At 39.7% G+C, this 25,449-nt stretch overlaps 1 protein-coding gene across 1 annotated transcript in view; it reads left to right on the plus strand.

Annotated features, from left to right (window-relative positions):
- LOC126412832 (odorant receptor Or1-like) overlaps positions 1 to 25,449 on the plus strand; it is an 85,708-nt gene that overhangs the window by 37,821 nt on the left and 22,438 nt on the right. Inside the window, exon 3 of the mRNA XM_050082706.1 lies at positions 5,175 to 5,650. Coding sequence (XP_049938663.1) covers positions 5,175 to 5,650 — 476 coding nt within the window. The remainder of the gene's footprint in view (positions 1 to 5,174; positions 5,651 to 25,449) is intronic.

Here is a 25,449-nt window from a genome sequence, read left to right on the forward strand (position 1 = left end):
TTGCTCATATCTCGTTTCTTGCTAAACTACAACATAGCTGCTAGGAAAGTCACAAACACGAAAAGAAAATACGTTTCGATTCCGCTCCCGCACCAGCCTATTACATCACATGCTGACATAAAGTTCAAAACAAAAAAATCAGTCTGCATTTCTTTGTTACGTACAGACAGATGGAAATTTGTATGCCAAACTACATCATGGCGGACGATTCGAAGCACATGGATCTGGAGCCACTCTGCAGTTCTGTACTCAAGGATCTGACTTTTACATCCAGGTCGTATAGAGATCACTGATTGCCATTCCAGTAATATGTGTCTGTGAACCAGCAGTTTTGATACATAGAAGGTAGTGTGAGAACAAATATGGTGAAGCAGAGGCCAGAAAATAAACTACAAGCAGAGGTTCAAAAATTGTATTAGCGGAGTTAAGATGGTGGCTCAGGCGTACATGACGACGGGCTCTTCCATTGTTTATTGCAGTAAAACACTAGGTTGCGATTGGGAGAGCAAAAACTGCGCTTGCATGTGCATGTGTGTGTTTGTGTGTGTGTGTGTGTGTGTGTGTGTGTGTGTGTGTGTGTGTGTTTGTGTGTGTGTATGTGTTTTCTCCTACTCAGAGCTTTGCTATTTACCGAGTCCGCTGTTCTAAAATAGCTTCATTCCATAAAATTGAAATATGTTTCCTCGTTTCAACCGTTACTCAAACGCCAAAAGAGAAGATGTTGAGATAAGTGACCGCAAAACAATAAAAAAAATTAAATAAAAAACAAAAATCATTTAGCAGTCTAAGGCTGCTCTGATTGAGATACTTTCCCTTTCTAACAGGTGTTTAGCGTGTCTGGCTTACGTAAAGGAGTGTACCAACGATTGCAAGAAAGTGCAGGTTACTTCTGTTTTCAGACTCAATCATCATATATACGGACCTAAAAACAGACTAAGGATTGCTTAGTAGTGTGCTGATCCACATTTGGAACGCAATACAGCGCCAATTCTGCTTGCAGGCAATTCCTTGGTAGGTTTCTGAAGATGTGTAGCATTAAGCGTCTATGCATTTCTGGCAAAATGCGGGCTGTGGTTTGTGCTTGTAGAGATAGAGCCCGATAGCTTTCGAGACGTGTTCCACTGCGTTCAGAGACATCAGTGTAAGTTCAGTGTAATGCTCCGTAAACAACTGTAGCACGACCCTGGGCCTGTAATACGGAGAGATAGCCTGTTGGAAGATGCCCTCGATCAAGCGTAAAAGGAAGCAAATGAGCCTGAGTGAGATTCTCGTAGACCTCAGCTCTCATGGCATCTTTGGTTACTGCTACAGATCCCATGGATGCCAAACACAACATAATACTGCTTCAGCAAGCCTACGTTCGTAGCGTGGTAAACGTTTTGATCAGCATTCGCCTGAACGACAGCGTATCCTGATATGACCTTCGACCTGGTGTAACAAGAAATGTCATTCATTTCCGTTGAGCCATGGTCTAATCTCCGTGATCTCTTGCGCCTACAGTTTCGTCATCATGAGAACAAATGTCGCCGCCTACCCTTACATGCATAGAACACAAGTCAGCAACCTTCACGCTCTGTAATATAGCGTCGATGTCCAGTACTTTTTTGCCTGCTTGTGTTTTCACCGGGCTTCACGCTCTTTCCATATCGACTCACGACAGCAGCACACGAAGAGCCAGCCAGTTTCTCCACTTACAACATGCTAGTTCAGAGACTATGGGTCGCAACGGGCGATCCGACTATAGTTATCTGTCATTGTCATTTCAACGAATGTTGTGAAATCCTTGTTATCCAAGATCGTATATAGCAAAATAGATAATTAGTTTACACCGTTTCGGTATATTCGGATCTGACAGATGTGGAGGGATACAAAATGGGAATAGCATTTAACATTAATGGTATTTACAAAATATTTTAACAAAGTTAGCGATCAGTGTGCCCCAGAATATAAAAATCAATGTCTAAGATAATAGTCTGATAACAAAGCAATGGAATCAGCTGTCAAAAAATAACGTAAAAATAAATATAGAAGCAGGATAATATAAGTCTGTATAATCGATAAATGACAAGATAATATCGTAAAAGTAGCATGAGAAGCATTATAATAAATGCACAGCTTCGAATTCTACCATATAAGATGAGCATACTCGTATAGTATTATAAGAATAGACAAGCACTATTCCGAGGACGTAAATTTAAAGACGAGCTTTTTCTTTAGGACAAATATTATCACTGTAAGGCAGTCTTTTGGTTTGAATGTAGCCTCTTTGTTGATAAGAGTGTTAGATCAGGTACTGGGGGCAGAGGTAACTGCTTGAATAACTATACGTGATACTGGTCGGTTAACTGCTGCTGAGTATTGAGGACAGTACAGTCGTTAATCCAATGGCGTGTTTCGGCTTCATGAAAAGGATTACAAGTCGAACAATGAAGAAGTTGCAATTTATATAAAACAGAATTCAAATTTTTGGGGCTCATTATATCCGCATAAGGGACAGGAAACGCAGTTAATACGAACCTATTCAAGATTCTCCGTTTATACATAAAAAGTAATTGAATCATCTATTTAGTTCTGTTGGTTTTAGTGGAAATATGTCAGGGACATGCTTCCAATGATCCTTCTTTAACTGGTCTGTCGTGGGCAAAAGTACGATTTTGGGGAGAAAATTGTCTCAGAAGTTTGAGCGCTAGGCAGGCATTGGCACAAGATGAGACAATCACTCTCATATCAACGAACGTTTCTGTCTGGAAACATATAGTAGTAAGTACTGTACTGGTGTTGAATTGTTTCAAAATTTTGGAGAAAATAAGGACGAGCAAAGAACAATTGCTCTTAGTAGTAGAACCCTTAGATGGTTTGAAAGAAACTATAGAATAACTGGAAGAGAAATACTTCTTATCACCAGTTCCTTTCAGACGCTCAAAACCTACGTGTTGGGAGCATCCTGAAAATAGAACATCTTTTAAGAAATCTCATCTACTGATAGCACATTAACAAGATTGTCCCTATTGCTCAGTAGTTTGGCAGATTAAAAAGAACAAAACATACTTTTGGAGGCACAATACTGATTTTAGAGCGTTACATTTCTTCGAGAAGTGTCAGCTGCTGCACTGTAGATTAACTTGATGAGCACTATTACCCAAACAGTCTGAATTTAAATGTGAGTTATTTGAAAGGGATAGAAAATATAGTGCAATATACTTTGTGAAGGTTACCATTAGGGAATTTACCCAGTAATGAGTTGTTATAGGGTTAGAGGATTAAAAATTTTGTACATCAAACGAAGTAAATCTGGAAGGGAAATGCAAAATATCTATAAGAATCTGAACAAGGACCAAAGTGAAGAAGAAATAAGTAAAATGTTAGGTAAAACTTGGGTATGAAAGAAGATAATAAAAATTGTATGTTATATGATGAAGTACTATTCCAAAGTAGTATTGAAAACATACGTTATTTGAGAGTGTGTTGGATCAACACACAGATAGGAGCATTGGTTATGTTAATTTAAGTTATTGTAATGAGAGGACAAACAAATTCGAAGAAAAACGTAAAGAGAGAAAGATTAGAAGTGGACACAAATATTTTTATAATTTGATTCTATGTCTTACACTGAGAACAAGGTGAGTGAGTAGGAGGAATGAGTGAATTAGTGAATAAATGTTTTCAGGACTATCTACCATTTATGACACTTAATAACATAGGTTTGGAAAACTTGGGAAAATAGTACATAGTATTAACGTATGTTAACTTGAAAAAATCAGGTAGAGGAAGAAAAAGGAGGCATTGATAAAGATAGGAAGAGAAAGCACTGAATCTATTATCAGAATAAATTTCGTTAAATCGTGAAATAGTCTGTTTCAGTCCATATTGAGTTATAAGCCTATTTAGTAACAGGATTACGTACAAAAATATTTTCAGGTTCTGCAAAATCTGTTTTGTAGATATATTAGTGGTATAGGGGACTCTCAGTAGAGCAAACTCAGGATTGTGAGGGTTAGACGAAGTCTCCAGGCTCCATTGCACTACACGCTACCGGAAGTACTCCGTGCCTTACACTGTGAGATGGCTTACGCAATACAGATGTAGATTATAACTTAAGGTTATTAAAACTATATGCTACAGTTAGCGTAATTAATAACAACAGTTGATAGATTCAACGCTCATGCTACTCACATTCATTCATCGTGATCTATAGCCACAAAACTGGTTCCTCAATAACTGTGTTATTAATTAAATCGTATTTCTCTGGCACGATATTGCGCTACCGGGAGTACGTTTGGAATTAATGAGTTATCACTTTTCGTTCGGTTCATTCCTAACAGCAACTGACAAAAATAAGTTGTGATAAATGTAAATTACTAACAGTTAACAATTATGTGCCAGCTTTTATGGGCAATGCTATATCACTAAATAACCGAACCAAATATCACAATACACCCCAAGTTGTAATCTCTCAGCACCCCACTTCTACTTTTTTAATACAGAGTGATAGGTTGTTGCCCATGTATGTTAAACGCAAATGGTCGATTCAACAGAGCGTGTTGTTGTTGTTGTGGTCTACGGTCTGGTTTGATGCAGCTCTCTATGCTACTCTATCCTGTGCAAGCTTCTTCATCTCCGAGTAACTACTACAACCTATATACTTCTGAATATGCTTAATGTATTCATCTCTTTGTCTCCCTCTAAAATTTTTGCCTTCCAAGCTTCCCTTCAATACTAGATTGGTAATACCTTGATGCCTCAGAACGTGTCCTACCTACCGATCCCTTCTTCTACCCAAGTTGTGCTACAAACCCCTCTTCTGTCAATTCTATTCAGTACCTCCTCATTAGTTACGGGACCTACCCATCTAATCTTCAGCATTATTCTGTAGCACCACATTTCGAAAGCTTCTATTCTTTTCTTGTCTAAACTTGTTATCATCCGTGTTTCACTTCCATATATGGCTACGTTCCTTTGCGATATGTAGTTAAATATTATGACAGTCAAATGCGTTTAAAACTGGACCTGACTTTCCCCAGGAGATAAAAGACTGTTTTAGTTCAGGAGGAGCTGAACAGTTTACGAGTAAATCGTTCAAGTGTTCCACAGTTTTCTGACCAAACTCCTGTATAGATCTTACTTCCAAACAGTCCTCCAAGAATTGCGATGACATGGTTTTCTCGTTTGCGCAGATGGTGGCGGTGCCGGCGGTGATTGGCTGGGTCCTCTGTCCCGTGCTGTCCCGCGCCGTCACAAAGACCGACAAGGAGCACCAGGAAGCCCACCGGCAGCTGCCGTTGCCCGTCTGGCTCCCAGTCGACGTCTACGCGTCTCCCACGTACGAGTTCCTGTACGTCGTCCAGTCCTTCTGCTCCCTGGTCACATCTCAGTCCTGCCTCAGTGTAGACAGCTTCTTTGTTCATATGATGTTGATGGTGGCCGCCGAGTTGGAAGTTCTGAACTGCAACCTTTCTGCCATGGAACACACCAATTCGACGAGAACTGAGGGAGAGCGATTTTTTTCTGGACATGAACGAAATGGCGAACGATTGGCAGTACTTGACAGCGGCCAAGTGGTTGATCAACATACATTGCCAAAGAACACTGCACACGGGTGGCTTCATCGACAGTTGCTGAAGAACGTGCTTCACCATCAGGCAATCCTAAGGTTAGCATTGCAAATATCATGCACAACAGACTCTACAGACCTCCTCATTGTCTTTTCTTTTCATGTTCGCTTCTGATTCCACATGTTTCTGTGAGGCCCCAAACTAAGGCTATAAGCAGCTATCAGATCCATTAGTTTAGGGGACTGTTTCTGAGAGTAAATACTATATAATTGTCTGCCATATCCTTTGTCACAGGGAACAAATGCGCCTCTATGCAAATTACAGACATAAAACCAACTGTAGAGAACTTACCATCAAATAACAAACAACACACCAAAGCATAAGCCAGTATCCAATACCCGAATGAAGAAGTATTTGAAGAAAATAGCTCTCAAATCTTTTGTGAAATAATTTGTCTAAAAGGAAAAAACTAAACAGATGAGAGAAACATTTTAGACGCCTTTAAATTCTGCTCGAGACGTTTTGCAATAAGTGAAGCACATCAAATATTTCTTCAGCATATTTTGTTTCTTAATTTTAGACAAATCATTTCACAAAAAATTGCCGTTTCTTTCAACCATTTTTATTTTCAAGTTAGAAAGGAAGAAATATAGTATAAGGTTAAATAACATCTACTTTGTTTTCGCTCTTTTACTTGTACTTGTTATTGAACCTTAAATGTGCAACTTTTCTACCAAGAAGTAACGGAAGAATCCATAAATAAGACGTGAAGTATAGTATATTTAAATCTCGATTAGTATTATATTATTAATAAGAGTACATATAGATAAACAGAAAGCAAAGTTATTTCAAATTACATTGTAATTTGATATTACTTTTATATTTTCAACACAAAAGAAAGAATTCCACAATTTTAACACCAGTCTAACGTTTTATATGCAAAATTTCTAGGCCCATTCACTTAGCTAGGACCAACTGTTCATGAAATATTTAAGTTTTTCCTCAAATTTCTAATTTTTCAACTATCCTACCTAATTTCAAGCATTTAAATATTTTATTTTATTAATTTATTTATTTTTTGCAAAATCAAACGTCATACTGGTCAGTTTGATACCCCATTTTTCCGTGTTACACTCTTCGTTTGGCTATTAAAGTCCCGATGACAATTTTCTCTCAACTCGCTAGTTTGAAAAATTTTTGACAATTAACTTCACTACTTTCAAGCAGTTAAAACTATTTTGCATAGCTAGACTTAATTCTGGTTAATTTGATAAGCAAATTATCCATTTGAGTTTCCTCAGGTGTCTATGAAAATTCAATCAAATATCCATAGTGTAATTTCCCTTAATGAAGCAGATTACTTTCAAGTAAATAGTTTCTCACTTTGGTGGATTTGATGCTCCATTTACCATTTTCCCTGTCTTCATTTGGCTATGGAAATTCTGAAAATATCCGTTTTGTAATTTCTAGGAAGCCTTTAGTTCGCTCTGCTTCAACATTTCATCAAAAATTACTACTAACTGAACTGAAAGCTGCAGAAGTAACATTACTCTCAGCATGAGTATTTACGAATCGTCATTAAATACGCAAGCCTTAGGTGATAACTGACTGAACATAAATCAGGTAATTCTGTACTGATAATAAAGTGGTGTAACGGGTGTAGGAGGTTTAGGATTCGTAATGAATAGGAAGGTAGGGCGAAGAGGGAGTTCTTGTGAACAGTTCTGCGATAGGGGTGTTCTTGTCAAAACTGACTGCTAATCAATACCAACAAAGGTAGTTCACGTATACGTGCCGACGTCGCAAGCTGAAGATGAAGAGATAGACAAAGCATATGAGGATACTGAAAGGGTAATACAATACGTAAAGGGAGATGAAAATCTAATAGCCATGTGGGACTGGAATGCAGTTGTAGAGGAAGTAGCCGAAGAAAAGATTACAGGAGATTATGGGCTTGGGACAAGGAATGAGAGAGGAGAAAGATTAATTGGGTTCTGTAATAAACTTCATCTAGTAATGGCGAATACTCTGTTCAAGAATCACAAGAGGAGGAAATATACTTGGAAAGGGCCGGGGAATACGGGAAGATCTCATTTATGTTACGTCATGTTTAGACAGAGATTCCGAAATCAGATACTGGATTGTAAGGTGTGCCCAGAAGTAGATATAGTCTCAGATCACAATGTAGAAGTGATGAAGAGTAGGCTGAAGTTTGAGAGATTAGTGAGGACGAATCAATACGCAAAGAAGTGGGATACGGAACTACTAAAGGATGACGAGATATGCTTGAAGTTCTCTAAGGCTGTAGATACAGCAATAAGGAATAGCTCAGTAGCCAGTACACATTAAAAGGAATGGACGTTCCTAAAATGAGCAATCACAGAAGATGGAAAGAAAAATATGGGTACAAACAAGGTAACTGCGAAGAAACCATGGTGAACAGAAGAAATACTTCAACTGATCGATGAAAGGAGGAAGTTCAAAAATGTTCCGGGAAACTCAGGAATACAAAAATACAAGTCGCTGAGGAATGAAATAAATAGGAAGTGCAACGTTGCTAAGACGAAATAGCTGCATGAAAAATGTGAAGAAATCGAAAAAGAGATGATTGTCGGAATGACTGATACAGCATACAAGAAAGTCAAAAACATCTTCGGTGACAGTAAAAGCAAGGGTGGTAACATTAAGAGTGGAATAGGAACTCCACTGTTAAATGCAAATGAGAGAGCAGATAGGAGGAAACAGTACACCGAAGGCCTCTATGAGAGGGAAGAGTTGTTTGATGTGATAGAAGAAGAAACAGGAGTAGATTTAGAAGAGGGAGGGGATTCAGTATTAGAATCAGAGTTTAAAAGTGCTTTGGAGGACTTAAGATCAAATAAGGTAGAAAGTGCAGAAAACATTCCATCAAAATTTCTACAATCAGTGATGGAAGTGGCAACAAAACGACTGTTCACGTCGGTGTGTAGAATGTATGAGTCTGGCGACATACCATCTGACTTTCGGTACAGCATCATCCACAAAATTCCGAAGAGGGCAAGAGCTGACAAATGCGAGAATTATGGCACAATCAGCATAACAGCTCATGCATCCAAGTTGCTTGCAATAATAATATACAGAAGAATGGAAAAGAAAATTGAGAATGCGCTAGGTGACGATCATTTAGGCTTTAGGAAAGGTAAAGGCGCGAGAGAGGCAATTCTGACTTTGCGGTTAATAATGGAAGCAAGACTAAAAAAAATCAAGACACGTTCATAGGATTTGTCGACTTGGAAAAAGCGTTCTACAATGTAAAATGGTGCAAGATGTTCGAAATTCTGAAAAAAGTAGGGGTAAGCTACAGGGAGAGACGGGTCATATACAATATGTACAGCAGCGAAGAGGGAATAATAAGAGTGGACAACCAAGAACGAAGTGCTAGTATTAAAAATGGTGTAAGATAAGGTGTAGCCTTTCGCCCCTACTTTCCAATCTGTACATCGAGGAAGCAGTGATGGAAATAAAGGAAAAGTTCAGGAAAAGAATTAAAATTCAAGGTGAAAGGATATCAATGATATGATTCACTGATGACATTGCAATCCTGGGTGAAAGTGGAAAAGAACTACCTGATGTGCTGAATGAAATGAACAGTCTAAAGGGTGAACTGAGAGTAAATCGAAGAAAGACGAAAATAATATATTTGATGACGAGAGAACTTCGTGACATGCAACAAACTTAACTCATAGGTTCAAATTCTTACCAAACTTTTTCTCGCTGACAACCGCCGCAAAATTATGAAAGGAGAAAAATCTATCGCTTACTGTATTTTCGCTGTTCACGCAGTAAAAGAGTCGCATCATTCATGCCATCTATTAAAACACATCTTATATACACCATGACCTTCAATAGAAGTGTTTTCTTCGTCAAAACCGGTTTTCGGGTTTTATAACCCATCACCAGTAGCATCCAACACAAACAACAGTATGTGCATTGATTTTTACAAAATGATAACAGTACATATATAGAAGTCATGTAAGTCTACTTACATTATGCACTTCTATAGCAATGACATGCTTGTCAGTTAATACGACAGGATCTGAAAATAAAATAGTACACAGTATGTCATGTAGAGTAAACATGGAACTCGCAAGTCAAGGAGTCTACATTACCTAGCTTTTGTTATTTCCAAGATGATATTTATATTGTCTGTGACACGTATTCACATAATTATGAAAATTACAATTTTTGACAGTGGTATCTGAAGGCAGAATATACAAAAGACATGATACTGCAAAGTAATGCAACATATCACTTCAAATGAGACAATTTTTCATTTCCAGGACATAAACTTAAAACCAAAATTATTCAGTTAAAACAGTGTTGAAATTTTGATGCCTATATACATCTGTTTCTGTAACCCTTTTTGTTTATTAAGTACGTTGTCTGGCTGTTTTGCCATATGTATGTACATATATCAATTTCTTCTAGAATACATAATAAACTTTGATTCAAGAGTAGGCCTATATCATTCAACAGAGGCCAATAACTTCCGTTACTTTTAACTGACAGTAAAACTGATATAAAGTGTTTCTACACTAACATACTTGAGAGTATGTGATCACTCTCAACGCTAGTAAACTGTACATAAGACATTCTCTAATATCAAAGGAATTACTTGAGCAGAATACAAAAAACAAAAGTAGTTCATAAAATTTTACTTTTACGGAGAAGAGTGCTTTACCTGCTGCAAAACACGCGGTATATTACAAAGCCGTAATTTTAATAATTGTAGGACCCCCAGAATTGCCCTCGTTCTCTCTAATTCGTAAGAAGTTTTATGATTCTTTGCAGTTTACCAATACTAATTTTGTCAAAAAACAAGTTGATACATATCACAACTCTTCTTCAAGAGCAACTGACTCAGAACCAGCTCGCTAATAGACCATTTAAAAAACCTGCCCTTAAATAACCTTTTGATACATAGTGACAACTTTAGGTATTTTACATTGTTTTTTGTCTGGTACGTACATTTCACATAAATGGGATTATTACAAGATGGTTTTATATTGGAACGATGTTTAGCAATCGTGTTTAAATGTTAAGAAGTCGCAAAAGTCTTACAAAACACAAGTTTCTCGCCATGAGAATAGGTTTGGTTAAAAAATTTCATTTAACATTTACAAAGTAGGAAGGAGTATTTGATCTTACAAATCTTAGCACAGTGCAACCATTTGACCACAAACACTGGAAAATATCACAATTACTTAGTAAAATGAAAACCCGTATTATAACTGAAGCAACTCTTTGTGAGCGTCTTCATGATATTTTATTTAAAATAACCTCATCTCAATACTTTTGGCATGTCAAGTTGCGGTGCAGTTTGTAGCTTTCCTCTGGTATAAACAGAGTGAGCAGCTGAGAGCGTTCGCATTTCATAATAAACTTGTCTGCTAATTGGCCAGCCGTGTGGCCGTGCGGTTCTAGGCGCTTCATTCTGGAACCGCGTGACCGCTACGGTCGCAGGTTCGAATCCTGCCTCGGGCATGGATTTGTGTGATGTCCTTAGATTAGTTAGGTTTAAGTAGTTCTAAGTTCTAGGGGACTGATGACCGCAGATGTTAAGTCCCATAGCCATTTGAACCATTTGTCAGCTAAATGTCTAATTTAGTTGTACATGCACACAGTCCATTAAGTTTTGCTACTGCTTTGAGTCCCACACTTGTGTTTAGAATGCCTCAGTGCCTGTTCCATTGTACCTGTCCTTTCCTTTCCGTCCTGGAGTAATAAAACGATATGTGCAGTTATGGATTCCACGTTAATAACCGTAGCAGTTAGAGTAGGTTGTTACTGTGACAGTATGGCCAACTTTAATAGATGCTTGGTGGGAAGCTAAGAGGTTTGTGTTTGCCTTTACCGAGCCTTTAGTATAAGTTGGCACAATGCGGTAGGCTGGTCACTTTCGTGGGAAGGTTAAATCCTGGTTCCTTTAGGGCAGCTCGCCACTGTTCGCTGGTACCTTCGTAAGATCGGTTGCTCGTAAGAACCTCTCCTCAATAGTTTGGTTAAAATTTGAAGTTGTATAAATTTTCGGTCTAACTGAAGTCCTAACGCTTTTCTCTTATACACTGATGTGACAAAAGTTATGAGGTACCTCGTAAAACCATGTCGGACCTCCTTTCGCCCGGCGTAGTGCAGCAACTCGACGTGGCAGGGACTCAACAAGTCGTTGGAAGTCCCCAGCATAAATATTGAGCCAAGCTGCCTCTATAGCTGTCCATAATTGTGAAAATCTTGTCGGTGCAGGATTTTTAGCATGAACTGATCTCTCGATTATGTCCCATAAACGTTCGATAGGTTTCATGTCTGGCGATCTGGCTGGCGAAACAGATTATCTCGAATTGTCCAGAATGTTCTCCTGACCAGTCGCTAACAATTGTGGTCAGGTGACCCGGCGCATTTTATTCCATAAAAATTCCATAGTTTTTTGGCAACACGAAGTCCGTAAATGGCTGTAAATGGGCTCCAAGTAGCCGAACATAACCATTTACAGTCAATGATCGGTTCAGTAGGGCCAGAGGATCCACTCCATTACATGTAAACACAGTCTACACCATTATGGACCTGCCATCAGCTTGTACAATGGCTTGTTGACAAATAGGATCCATGACTTCGTGGTGTCTCCACTCACTTGAGCCGTACCATAAGTTCTTATCAACCGAAATCGGAACTTATTCGACCAGGGCACGATTTCCCAGTCGTCTAGTGTCCAACCGATATGATTACGAACTCGGGGCAAGTGCTGCACGTGATTTCGCTCAGTTATCAAAGGCTCTCGCGTTGGTCGTCTGTCGCCATAGCCAATTAACGGCAAATTTCGCCGCACTGTCCTAAAGTATACTTCCGTCGTACGTCTCACATTGATTTCTACGGTTATTTCAAGCAGTGTTGCTTGTCTATTAGCACTGACAACTCCCGCAAACACCACTGTTCTCGGCTTTAAGTGAATGCCGTCGGACACTGCGTCATCCTTAGTGAGAGTTAATGCCTGAAATTTGGTGTTCTTGGCACGCTATTGACACTGTGGATCTCGGAATATTGAGTATTCAATTCCCATTCATCCAGCTCCAATTACTATTACGCGTTCAGAGTCTGTCAAATTCCGTCGGACGGACATAATCACTTCGGGAACTTTTTCACATGAAGCCCCTGTGTGTGAATGACAGATCCGCCAATACGCTGCCCCTTTGCACGTTGTGTACTAAATAATACCGCCATCTGTATACGTGCATATCGCTAGCCATGATTTTTGGCACCTCAGCCTAGCTTTATAGTCAACTAGTTGCTGAGGTGACATTTATTTTAATGTCGCGAAAGTAAATGCATTGAAATTTATGGGGTTTCCTAAGCCTTTGTTTGATTTCACTAGTCAACTGAACACATGGAGGTGAGATTTCAACAAGCTTCTGTTTTTCGAAGAGCGACATGCGTGTGCATAATACGTATCTCTGTGATTTTGCCACTGATTTTTCAATTCCTTTTATTCCGCACCTCCCCTGTTCGGCACTTGTTTTGTTCATTACCATAGCGTTTTAGTTTAAGACCCATCAGCTCTCGCTTCTTCTTACGTTTCTGATAAATTCTATCCAGTTTCGATCCATTTATCCTGAAATTGCTACTTGTTCGTTACTTGCTTTGTTCATTAACATGACGTGTTAGTGTTCCGGTTTAAAAGCCCTTTTGTACTGTAACTTTCGACATCTTTTTCCTATATTGTGGATTTAAATTAAATGTCTTTCTGAGGTTATGTTTTGATCTTCGTTTGTGTATTTTGATGGTAACTTTACATATTAATTCCACGTGCTAAAATCGAGAGAGCAGCAGCTCTTTGTTAGCGACGTGTGGCCATGCTGAATGATCTTTGCTATTTTTCATTTCTCCTCATAGTAAATCTCATAAATTGGTTCTGAGTGTTACGTGCATGTATTTAACCCATCCTTTGATTATCCCCGTTTCATAAGCCACGATTTTAGTAGCGGATTCAGACCATGGTTTAAGATTTATCATGCATGGAACTTGGTATATATCAGCACCGATAAAATTTTTTGTGTTCACAAGCGCTTTAATTCAGATAACGTAGTCAATAAATGTTCATTTTACCCGTAATTATATACAAGTTTTGGATAAATGAAATTCATTCCACGCCCAAACCATCTCAGATCCAGGGCATGTCCCACAGCGCTTCCTTACGCAATAATTAAATACAGGTAACTGTTCATCATGAACTATGCTTATTTAAATTAGCCCATGGTTAAATAGTTTGGATCTTACATTCTTAAATACGCTATCTAGCCAGAGCACATATTGTTCAGGGTGCAGCCGCAATCTTTAAATGAGCAATTTTTCGCAAAGAACGCCAACTAGCGTAGAGCAGCTATCACTCTATTTTTCTCTTTAGTATTACAATACTTTACAACCAGCGTAGCAGCCTTTTACACATATTGTAACATAGCTGTCTGTTCTGTTAATAGTTCTCTGTTTTAATACACAGATAATCTGACAACTCAGTTGTGCCATAAAACATGTCAGTTCCTTGTAAACCTTTATACTGTATATCAAATTTTACAGTCACGTTTACATCGTTGTTTGAAATTTTCGTACTGAGATATAAAAAAAGAAATATTTACTGACTTACAAAATATAGTGCCCAAAATAAATCACGTAATCATAACATATGTTTTAAAGTTAATTGTTTGAGAATGAGGTCATACAGTAAATGTACTGCTTATTTATAATGTTAATATTGTACACAATTTTACGATTTTTTTCAGCAAATACCTTAGTGCAGTGCTTTTCGTTCAGTCGTTTTATTGCTTTCTGCTGTATAAAAGTAAACAGTAACTGTTTACTTGAAGGTCTGAACACTGATGTTTTCATATTTGCATGCGTATTTCACGAGCGTTAGTGTCTCCTGATCCTAGTAATGCACGGAAGTCCACAATTATAGATCTATATCTTTGACAACGGTTTGTTGCTTAATCCTTGACCACATTCAGAGTTAGAATATAACAAATTTCCTTGGTCAGAAAAGCTTCTCACGTGGTATACTACAAACCATGGATGGAGGGCAGCAGTAAGGTTCCATAGTCGTAAACTTCCGGGAGGCGTTTGACATCATGCCGCACTGAGACTGTTGACGAAGCTCCGAGCATGCGGGTTAGGTTCTTGGATACGCTATGTGATCAAAAATATCCGGACACCTCCAAAAACAAACGTTTTTCATATTAGGTGCATTGTGCTACCACCTACTGCCTACTGCCATATCAGCGACATCAGTAATCGCTACACATCGTGAGAGACCAGAATGCGGCGCTCCGAGGAACTCACGGACTTGGTGGTCAGGTGATTGGGTGTCAGTTGTGTCATACGTCTATACGCGAGATTTCCACACTCCTAAACATCCCTAGGTCCATTGTTTCCGATGTGATAGTGGAGTGGAAATGTAAAGGGACACGTACAGTACAAAAGCGTATAGGCCGATCTCGTCTGTTGACTGACAGAGACCGCCGACAGTTGGAGAGGGTCGTAATGTGTAATAGGCAGACATCTATCCAGACCATCACACAAAAATTCCAAGCTACATCAGAATCCACTGCAAGTACTATGGCAGTTAGGCGGGAGGTGAGAAAATTTGGATTTCATGAGCGAGCGGATGCTCATAAACCACACATCACGCCGGTAAATGCCAAACGACACCTCACTTGGTGTAAGGACGTAAACAATGGACGACTGAACAGTGAAAAAACATTGTGTGGAGTGACGAATCACGGTACACCATGTGGCGATCCGATGACAGGCTGTGGGTATGGCGAATACACGGTGAACGTCATATGCCAGCGTGTGTAGTGTCAACAGCAAATATCGGAAGCGGTTGTGTTATGGTGTGGTCGTGTTTCTCATGCAGGGGGCTTGCACCCCATGTTGTTTCGCGTGGCGCTATCACAGTAGAGGCCTACATTGATGTTTTAAGGACCTACTTGCTTCCCAATATTGAAGAGCAATTCGGGGATGGCGACTGCATGTTTCAACACGATCGAGCACCTGTTCACAATGCACGGCCTGTGGCGGAGTGGTTACACGACAATAACATCCCTGTAATGGACTGGCCTGCAGAGTCCTGACCTGAATCCTATAGAACACCTTTGGGAAGAGTGGGCTGCCATTATCCGCGACACTTTCCAACACCTGATTGAACGTATGAATACAGAGTGTCATCAAGGATAAGGGTGGGCCAACACCATGTTGAATCTCAGCATTGCCAATATAGGGCACTACGATCTTGTAAGTCATTTTCAGCCAGGTGTCCGGATATTTTTGGTCACATAGTGCATGTGAATGGCTCGAATATTTTTTAAGAGATATAACCTGGTAGGTTGTCCTCGACCGTGAATGTTCATCAGAGGTAAGGGTATCGTCAGGAGTGCCATGGGAAGTGTGATAAGACCAGTCTTATTCTCTACATACATGAATAAACAGACAGAGTGAGCAGTAATTCACGGCTGTTCTCTGATAACACTGGGCTGTACGGGAAGGTGTCGTCGTTGAATGACTGTAGGAGGATACTAGAAGACTTGGGCACCATTTCTAATGGGTGTGTGAATATCAGCGAGCTCTAAATGTAGAAAAAAGATGTAAGTAAATGCGTACGAATAGGAAAACCAATGCTGTAACGTTGTAATACAGCATTAATAGTGTGCGAGAATTCTTTGAAAGTGTTCATCTGTGAAGGAGACGGCGTGTAGAAAGGTAGTGCGATCCATTTCTGAGTATTACTTGAGTGTTTGGGTTGTTCGCCAGGTCTGATTCAGAAAGATATCGATGCAGTTCAGAGGCGAGCGGCTAGATTTGTTACCGGTAGGTAACATCAGCAAGCAAGTATTACGGAGATACTTCGTGAACTCAAATATTGTGCCAGATACATTTGGGAAGTGGGGAAAGACTGGGTAAAAGAAATTCATACACATCACCGAGAGCTAGTTCTAGCATCATAAGCAAAACGCGGAGAAAGGGGAGAATATCTTCCTGCCTCAGGATGTTAGTCTAAGGCATACAGGAGCGAAATAAGTAGCGTGAAAAGCTGCTGATGTTTTGAAGTGAATACAGAATCACGAGATCGTATAAAACGTACCATTTGTAACATTTTATTATTTTTGAATGACAACAGCTTAAACGATATTTCATCCTAAAAAACGTACTGTCTGTGTGCTTTTTGTTGCTACCACCGTCTGTGCAACAAACAATTCTCCTGAGTTATCACAATAATTATATTTAGAAAGGACTCTGAAGGCGCTTCAGGCCTTTTTTCACAACATAAGAAAAGTGTAAATATGCGAATCCAGTATTCAATTTTTTACCCACTTAGCTAATAATATCTCAAAATGTGTATTCCTTTACTGATCTCATAGCTTGGCCAGGATCGTGATATAGGTGGCCGACAGAATTCCTATTCTTAAGACTTCATTCGCACATCGTAATTGTTTAAATACGGTACAGAAAAGTATTCCACGTGTGGAAAATTCAGTAACGTCGTCAGGAAAAGCGGTGTTGTTACATATTCGCACACCATTAAAAAGTTCCTGCCATAAATAAAACTAAATTAAGAACACAGTGATGCGTTTTCAGAACACATTGTTACCAGCTCCATCTTCGTGCAATGAACAGTTTATAAGTTTGCGCGCGTTTAGTGAAATATGTTACGACCGCGTTGCGTGCGGCATCTGGAACTCCTCTCCACGACTCCATGTGTTCCCGTTTCAATAGAGTATACTTCCTCTGGTGCGAACAAGGTATAACGAGAGTCCTGCTTCGCATGTGCGAGTTGCACGTGGGATAGGAACGGGGTAGAAATGATGCTGTTGGACAATCTACCCTTCGCCAAAAGCTGAGACGTATGTGGATGCATGTACTGGTACAGATTTGTGGACGATGTAAGATACACGATCTGCCAAAGGAAATAACTACTTTCATATGGCCACAAATATAATCGATCTGGGCTTAAGAATAACGAAATGGAACAGCAAAGAAAATTTTGATAGAAGACGGATTGTAAGAAATGTAATAATAAAAAATAAAATGTAGCTTCAAAACTAGGAAGAATAAATATTGGTAACGGAAATAACAGTCATGTGGTACAGAGACACTGTCGTATTCTACACTGAATTTGCAGATGATTGAGCTCCAGATTTAACCATAATGTACAACACATTCCTTGAGCGAAAGATTGTGAGCAGTGATTGGGAAGGAAAACCACAGGCCGCAGCTGCATGCAACAAGGGTAACAGAAGTGACCCGCACAGCTGATGTCCGTCCTCATTGACTTCCAACTGTGACAGAATGTCAGAACATATTCTGAACTCAAACATGATGAAGTTTCTCGAACAGAATATCGAGTTCCATGACAACCAGCGCGGATTCCGAAACAATTGCTTTTCTCATGTGACATCCTGCAAGTCATGAGGAAAAACAGGTAGCTACAGTATTTTCTGACATCTGAAAACATTTAACTAGATGCCACGCCAACTTTGAATAATAAAAGTACGATTATATGGTACATCCAACAACGGGTGGACAGTCATCGACAGTAGTAGAAGCAACTTCAAGCATGCCCCAGGGACATTTATTGTTCGTGTTGTATATTATTGACATAACTGACAAGATTACTATCAGCCTGTATGTTATGTGTTTATTAACAATGAAGTTCTGCTCCCAAAAAATCTGCAGAAATTTTTAGTAAGTGAAACCAGGACTGGTAGTTAGCCTTAACTGTACAGCAATGTAAAATTGTGTACTTAATAAAACGAAAAAAATATAACATCCTATGAATACATTATCAGTGATTCACAATTGGAATTAGTCAACTTGAACAATTAGAAGAGCCAGTAAAATAAAAACGAGATAGATGGAAAAACGCAATTAAATTGTTTATTTCAAAAGCAGTCTCCATAACTGTTAATAGGTTTATCCCATTGTGAGACAAGAAGACCGACCCACATGTTGGCACTGGTTGTTCCACTATGAGGCAGAAGTTTCGCTGGGAAGCCGTTACACATCCTACATACCGTCCCGAAAGGTCCCCGTGCGATTTCCATATTTCTGGAGCCCTGAAGAAAGACATTTGCGCCCATAGATCTGCTTCGGAGAAGGAGGTGCACGCCTGGGTAAGGTCACGGTTCCATAGGCAACAGAAAACATTTTTCCATGAGGGCAGCGACCGCCTTGTCTTCTAATGAGATAAATGTATTAGCAGTTATGGCGATTACTTTCGAAATAACGAATAGGTTACTCACTCTTTAGGGTTCCATGTCTCAGTCGGTATGAACGTAACCCTCATAGAATGACTCTGTTGTCTGTCTGTCTGTCCCTCTGTCTGTCTGTCCCTCTGTTAACACCCCTTTTTTTCGGGACAGGTCTATCGTCTCTTGGCAGTATGAAAACGTTAAGGTTTTAAGGCAATTCATTCAAAAGATACGGCTATTTGTGTCACTTACATTGATACTCGGAGGTTCACTCCTCATAACCTATAGGGTGCTCCCGTTTGATCTAGAATCATAAAATTTAGCAGGAAGCATGACTTAATAGTTTACGTAAAGGAAAAAACAGAAGACTGTTAATTTATAACTACAGCACAAAAATTAAATCGTGTCCTTTTTTTTTCAGTCAGTCTCAGAGTACCGCTTGCAACCTATGTCCTTATGTCCTCAATTATTTGCTGGATGTATTCCAGTCTCCGTCTTCCTCTACATTTTTTACCCTCTGCGGCTCCCTCGTCTCTCTAGTACAGCGGAAGTTATTCGCTAATGTTTTAACAGTTGTCCTATCATCGTGTCCCTTCTTCTTGTCAGTGTTTTCCATATATTCCTCTCCTCTACTACTCTGCGCAGAATCTCCTCATTCCTTACCGTGTCAGTCCACCTGAGTTTCAACATTTTTCTGTAGCACCACATCTCAAATGTTTCGATTCTCTTCTGTTCCGGTTTTCCCACAGTCCACTTTCACTAACATACAATGCTGAGCTCAAAACGTAGATTCTCGGATATTTATTCCTTAAATGAAGGTCTATGTTCCATACTTCTCTTGGCCAGTAATGCCTTTTTTGCCAGTGCTCGTCTGATTTCTTATGTTCTCCCTCCGTCATGAGTTAGTTTGCTGCGCAGGTAGTAGAATCCCTTAACTTCATCTACGTTGTCAACATCAATCCTCATGTTAAGTTTCTAGCTGCTCTCATTTCTGTTACTTCTTATTACTTTCGTCTTTCTTCTATTTACTCTCAATTCATATTCTGTACTGCGTAGATTGTTCATTCCAGTCTGCAGATGCTGCAATTCTTCTTCACTTTCAGTGAGGATAGCAATGTCATCAGCGAATCTTAACATTGATATTGCTTCGTCTTGAATTTTAATTCCACTGTTGAACCATTCCTTTATTTCCATCATTGATTCTTCGATGTATAGATTGAACAGTACCGCAAAAGGCTACATCCCTGTCTTACACCCTTTTTAATCCAAGCACTTCTACTTCTACTATTCCCTCTTGGCTCCTGTTCATGTTTGTATTACCCGTCTCTCCCTATAGTTTACCACTTTTTTCTTCATAATTTGAACATCTTGTACCATTTGACACTATCGAACGCTTTTTCCAGCTCGAAAAAATCCTATGAACGTGTCTTGATTATTCTTTAATCTTTCTTCCATATCACCCGCAACGGCTACCTCTCTGGTGCCCTTAGCTTCCCTAAAGCCAAACTGACCCTCATGCATCACAACCCCAGTTTTCATATTTGAGGTCTCAAGTAGAAATGTATGTCAAATGGTTGAGGTTTACGGCCTTTTGCGGTGTAATTAATTTAAGCTTCTAAGTGAATGCAGTCGAAAGATACGGGTATAACACCTTTTGTTGTTTGTTGTTGTGGTCTTCAGTCCAGAGACTGGTTTGATGCAGCTCTCCATGCTACTCTATCCTGTGCAAGCTTCTTCATCTCCCAGTACCTACTGCAACCTACGTCCTTCTGAATCTGCTTAGTGTATTCATCTCTTGGTCTTCCTCTACGATTTTTACCCTCCACGCTGCCCTCCAATACCAACCCTCCAATACCAAACTGGTGATCCCTTGATGCCTCAGAACATATCCTACTCAACTGATCACTTCTTCGAATCAAATTGTGCCACAAATTCCTCTTCTCCCCAATTCAATTTCGTACCTCCTCATTAGTTACGTGATCTACCCATTTAATCTTCAGCATTCTTCTGTAGCACCACATTTCTAAAGCTTCTGTTCTCTTCTTGTCTAAACTTTTTGTCGTACTTGTTTCGCATCCGTACAAGGCTACACTCCGTACAAATACTTTATGAAAAGATTTCCTGACACTTAAATCTATACTCGATGTTAATAAATTTCTCTTCTTCAGAAAGGCTTTTCTTGCCATTGCCAGTCTACATTTTATATCCTCTCTACTTCGACCATCATCAGTTATTTTGCTCCTCACATAGCAAAAAAACTCATCTACTATTTTGATTGTCTCATTTCCTAATCTAATTCCCTCAGTATCACCTGATTTAATTAGATTATTTTCCATTATACTTGTTTTGCTTTTGTTGATGTTCATCTTATATCCTCCTTTGAAGACACTGTCCATTCCGTTCAACTGCCCTTCCAGGTCTTTTGCTGTGTCTGACATAATTACACTGTCATCCGCAAACCTCAAACTTTTTATTTCTTCTCCATGGATTTTAAATCCTACTCCGAATTTTTCTTTTGTTTTCTTTACTGCTTGCCAATATATAGATTGAATAACAGTGGGGGTAGGCTACTATCCTGTCTCACTCCCTTCCCAACCACTGCTTCCATTTCATGCCCCTCGACATTTCGATACTCGTGAATTCATTCATCAAATCCTGTAGATGAACTACCTACACAGAAGCAAGATTTGGTGGTGTAGCGGTACAACTAGTGCCTGAAAACCGACAGGTTACGGATACGTTCGTTGTACGTCGCACACTGATTTCCGTTATTATTTCACGATGTGTTGCTTGTCTATTAGCAAAGACAGCCGTACACAAACGTCGCTCCTCTCGCTTGTTACGTGAAGGCTGCCAGCCACTACGTTGCCCGTGGCGAGAGGCAGTGCATGAAATGTGATATTCTCGTCACACTCTGGACACTGTAGATCTAGTATTATTCAATTCGCTAATGATTTCCGAAATGGAATGTCCCAAGGGGTCTAGCTACCATTCCGCGTTCAAAGTCTGTTAATTCCCGTCGGGCGGCCCTAATCACGTCAGAAGCCTTTTGACATGAATCGCCTGAGTAAAAATGAAAGCTCTGCCAATGCACTGCCCCTTTATACCCTGTGTGTGCGATACTATCGCCATCTGTATGTGTGAATATAGCTATCCCACGACTTTTGTCGTCTCTGAATACAAGGTATACAGAACATCAAATACAATCCAGTCACTCTACTCACAGCAACATAAGAACCTGACAGTAGCAGATAGGTACAGACCTATTTATGTAATTCTACGTACATGTGGGTGACTGGCATAAATTTCAAAATAAAAGACAAGGGATACGTAATAAAATGGAAATTTGCGTTGTGGTGGAAAAGGAGAAATTCGTTTTCGTTTCTGTGGCGACGAACAGGATGAAGTCGTTTCTTCAGTTTCCTGATGGTACCATAATACACTTCAGAGTTGCTCGTTGCTCCATGAGAGATGACAACAAACAGAACAACCGCTTCAGAGCCCCAGAAAACCTTCGCCATTACTTTACCGGCTGATGGTGCGTCTTTCAACCTTTTCTATGTGAGTACCCCAACTGGCGGCTGAGTGTGCCAGCGCTATCATCGGAAACGCCAGTGATCCGTCGACATCTCGAATGAGAGTGTAACAGTGCAGGTGTCACAGCCATGTGCGGACGGCCAGCTTTGTGCGAGCTTGTTGTGATTATAAAAGACGCCCCGTCAAATGTCTCTTCGTGCTTCTGTTCACTGCCAAGTTTCCGGAGACGTTCTGGAAGCTGCTATGAATGTCTGTGGTGCTATGATTTTTCGCAATAAAAAATACCCGAACAGAGCAGAGTGAAAATACTACGCTATTCAGATTTTCTGCCCCACACACCTTGTTTTAGAATCCAGACGCTGAAAGAAATCTACATACTGGAACATGCATAAAAATCAACATAGTGGAGAATTTGTAAAAATGGGGACAGGCATAAGTATGGAAGTACGGTCACCCCTCCCTAAAGGGGTGTGAGGGATGCTGCAGCCTGGTGCCCTGGAATGTAACTGGAGCTGCTTATTGGTACAATGCAGCAGCGAGCAGCTGGAACCTTTCTAGTAGTTAGGATGCAGCATTGGTTGTAGTGTTTGTTCTGGCGGGTATGTGAAATACTTTCCTTTTTTTTTTTGTACTTATGTTTAGTTTAAAGCAATTTCTCAGTGACATCCGGAAAACGAAATCCAAAGCTATTTATATAGATACGTTTTCACTCACCCATGTCTGTAGACTGCATTCGATAGTAGCCATCTTACTTCGGTAGTGTTAGTTTAAATATGGGCCACAATGTAAAGATCACAATATTCCCAGGGGCCCTCAAACCCAGATTCTCCGTTCGCGCCGGGCAGGGTGGCCGTGCGGTTCTAGGCGCTACAGTCTGGAACCGCGTGACCGCTACGGTCGCAGGTTCGAATCCTGCCTCGGGCATGGATGTGTGTGGTGTCCTTAGGATAGTTAGGTTTAAGTAGTTCTAAGGTCTAGGGGACTGATGACCTTAGAAGTTAAGTCCCATAGTGCTCAGAGCCATTTGAACCATTTTTTTTCTCCGTTCGCCATATCTTCTGTCCCCAGTATTAAGAATAGAATCACCACCCGGGAACGCCACGCATCAAGTGCTTGTCTCGGGAACGTGGTACAAGTGTCACTTGACAAAGTCGTTTGATAGAAGGGCTTCAAAAAAGAGGCCGTTGAATTTTACCGGGGTTGGAAGCCGGCTAGAGAGCAGCGTTGGAAGGCCAAACGCCTCCAGAAAAAGAAAATTCAATCCACGAAATGAAAAGATTCTTCTGTAGACTCGTGCGATCCTCTCCTAGTGGACAGGGATGAATGACCTGGACATCATAATCGATGAGGATACATCTGACACGAACTATGCAACCCGCATCTTCCGTGATGAAAAATTCTCTCACTTACGCTGCGCCGGGACTAAAAGTGTGATTTACATTTGCAATTTCTATAAATGTTTCTTGATCTGATGTTCGTTTAAAATGTTTTTACCCAGGTAGCTCTTAGTAGACTGGTATACCGTTTTGTATCACGTTATTCTGTTTTATTAAGACACTTTAAAAGATTTTTTGTGACGGTTTTGGGAAGGATCCATATTTCCTCCCCATTTTGAAGACATTATTCGACCTTTATGTGAAACTTGGTTTTTAAATAGAAATAATCGATATTAATCATTGTTTTGACTCCTATCATTTAGTAAACTTGTTACAGTCGTTAATTAAGTTCAAAAATTTAGAAGTTTTCCACAAGAAAGCAAGTGTAAGTAAAAACAAGAAAATATTTACATCTACTCCTATTCTCATTAAATCACACAACCCACCCACCCACCCACCCTCCCACCCTACCACACACACACACAAACACACACACTATTACACACACAAACAAATAAACAAACACCCAGCTACGACCAACAAAAGGAAATTGAGCTGTGCAGTGGTAACACAACACAAAAAAACTTCACGAAGTCACATCATAATAGTCAGCATAATTATTGGCAATGTTATAGAAAAGAAGCATTCGCATTCGTACCGGGATAATTTTGAAATCTAAAAGAAAAATCGTAGCAGTTCTACCTCAGCACCGATGTAAAGAAAAGACTGCAAAATTTTTACACGTGCGTTGAATTTGAAGGTTTAAAAATTCGATGAAAATCTCCACCAATATGTGTAACCTTTAATAACTGGCACAGATCATGAACAGATCAGTAAAAATTATCACAAATTCAGTTGTCAGTTCGCTAGCGTATCTTTTAACACAAATCGAAAACTTGCAAAAAAATTCTCTTAGTAAGCAGTAGAATCTTAAAACTGATTTTAACGAATGTTCTTCCGATAGAGATGTAATTGCTGATAACTGAATTTGTTCTGTTCGATATAAAGTTGAAAAATAAAGCTGATCTTACTGAAGATATCATTCACGCAGAATGGGTTATACTGTGGTACATTGGTGCCAAATTGTGGACAGAAACATAAAGCAGGAAATTGTACTTAAAAATAAAATGGTGTGGGAAAGAAGACTGACTTTCTAGAGTGCGAAATCATACGAGGGCGTGCTGAAGAGTAATGCCTACGAACCTTTTTTATGTAAAAGCCCGTCAAGCTATTTTTGAAAAACAACCCTGATTAATATTCTACATCTTTGTTCATAATATATACATTTTTATTTTCTCACCGTAGCCACCCTAGAAACGAACGCATTCCTTCCAACGAGAGCTTGTTGATACCGTCACTGTGGAATGTTTGTTGACAGAGCCACAATATCATTTCTGCTAGCGCCTCATCATCACTGTCAAAGTGAAGTCCTCGAAAGTGTTGTTTAACTTTTGGAAACAGATGAAAATCGGATGGGAGCAAGTCGGGACTATATGAAGGATGAGCGGTGACGGTGAAACTAATGTGTCGGATTGTTACAGATGTCAAATCTCTTCCGTTTCATGTAAGCACTGGGCATTCGACGCACCAACCATGTGCACAGTTTTCTGTAATTTTAAACATTTTTATTGGCTGAGATACAGCAACCGAGCGTTACCGGATGTGTGTATAGCCACCTCTGTGGCACAAAATGATTGTCAAATTGATCGTGGT

The sequence above is a fragment of the Schistocerca serialis genome, chromosome 1 (genome assembly GCF_023864345.2).
Source record: "Schistocerca serialis cubense isolate TAMUIC-IGC-003099 chromosome 1, iqSchSeri2.2, whole genome shotgun sequence".
NCBI classification, from domain to species: Eukaryota; Metazoa; Arthropoda; class Insecta; order Orthoptera; family Acrididae; genus Schistocerca; species Schistocerca serialis.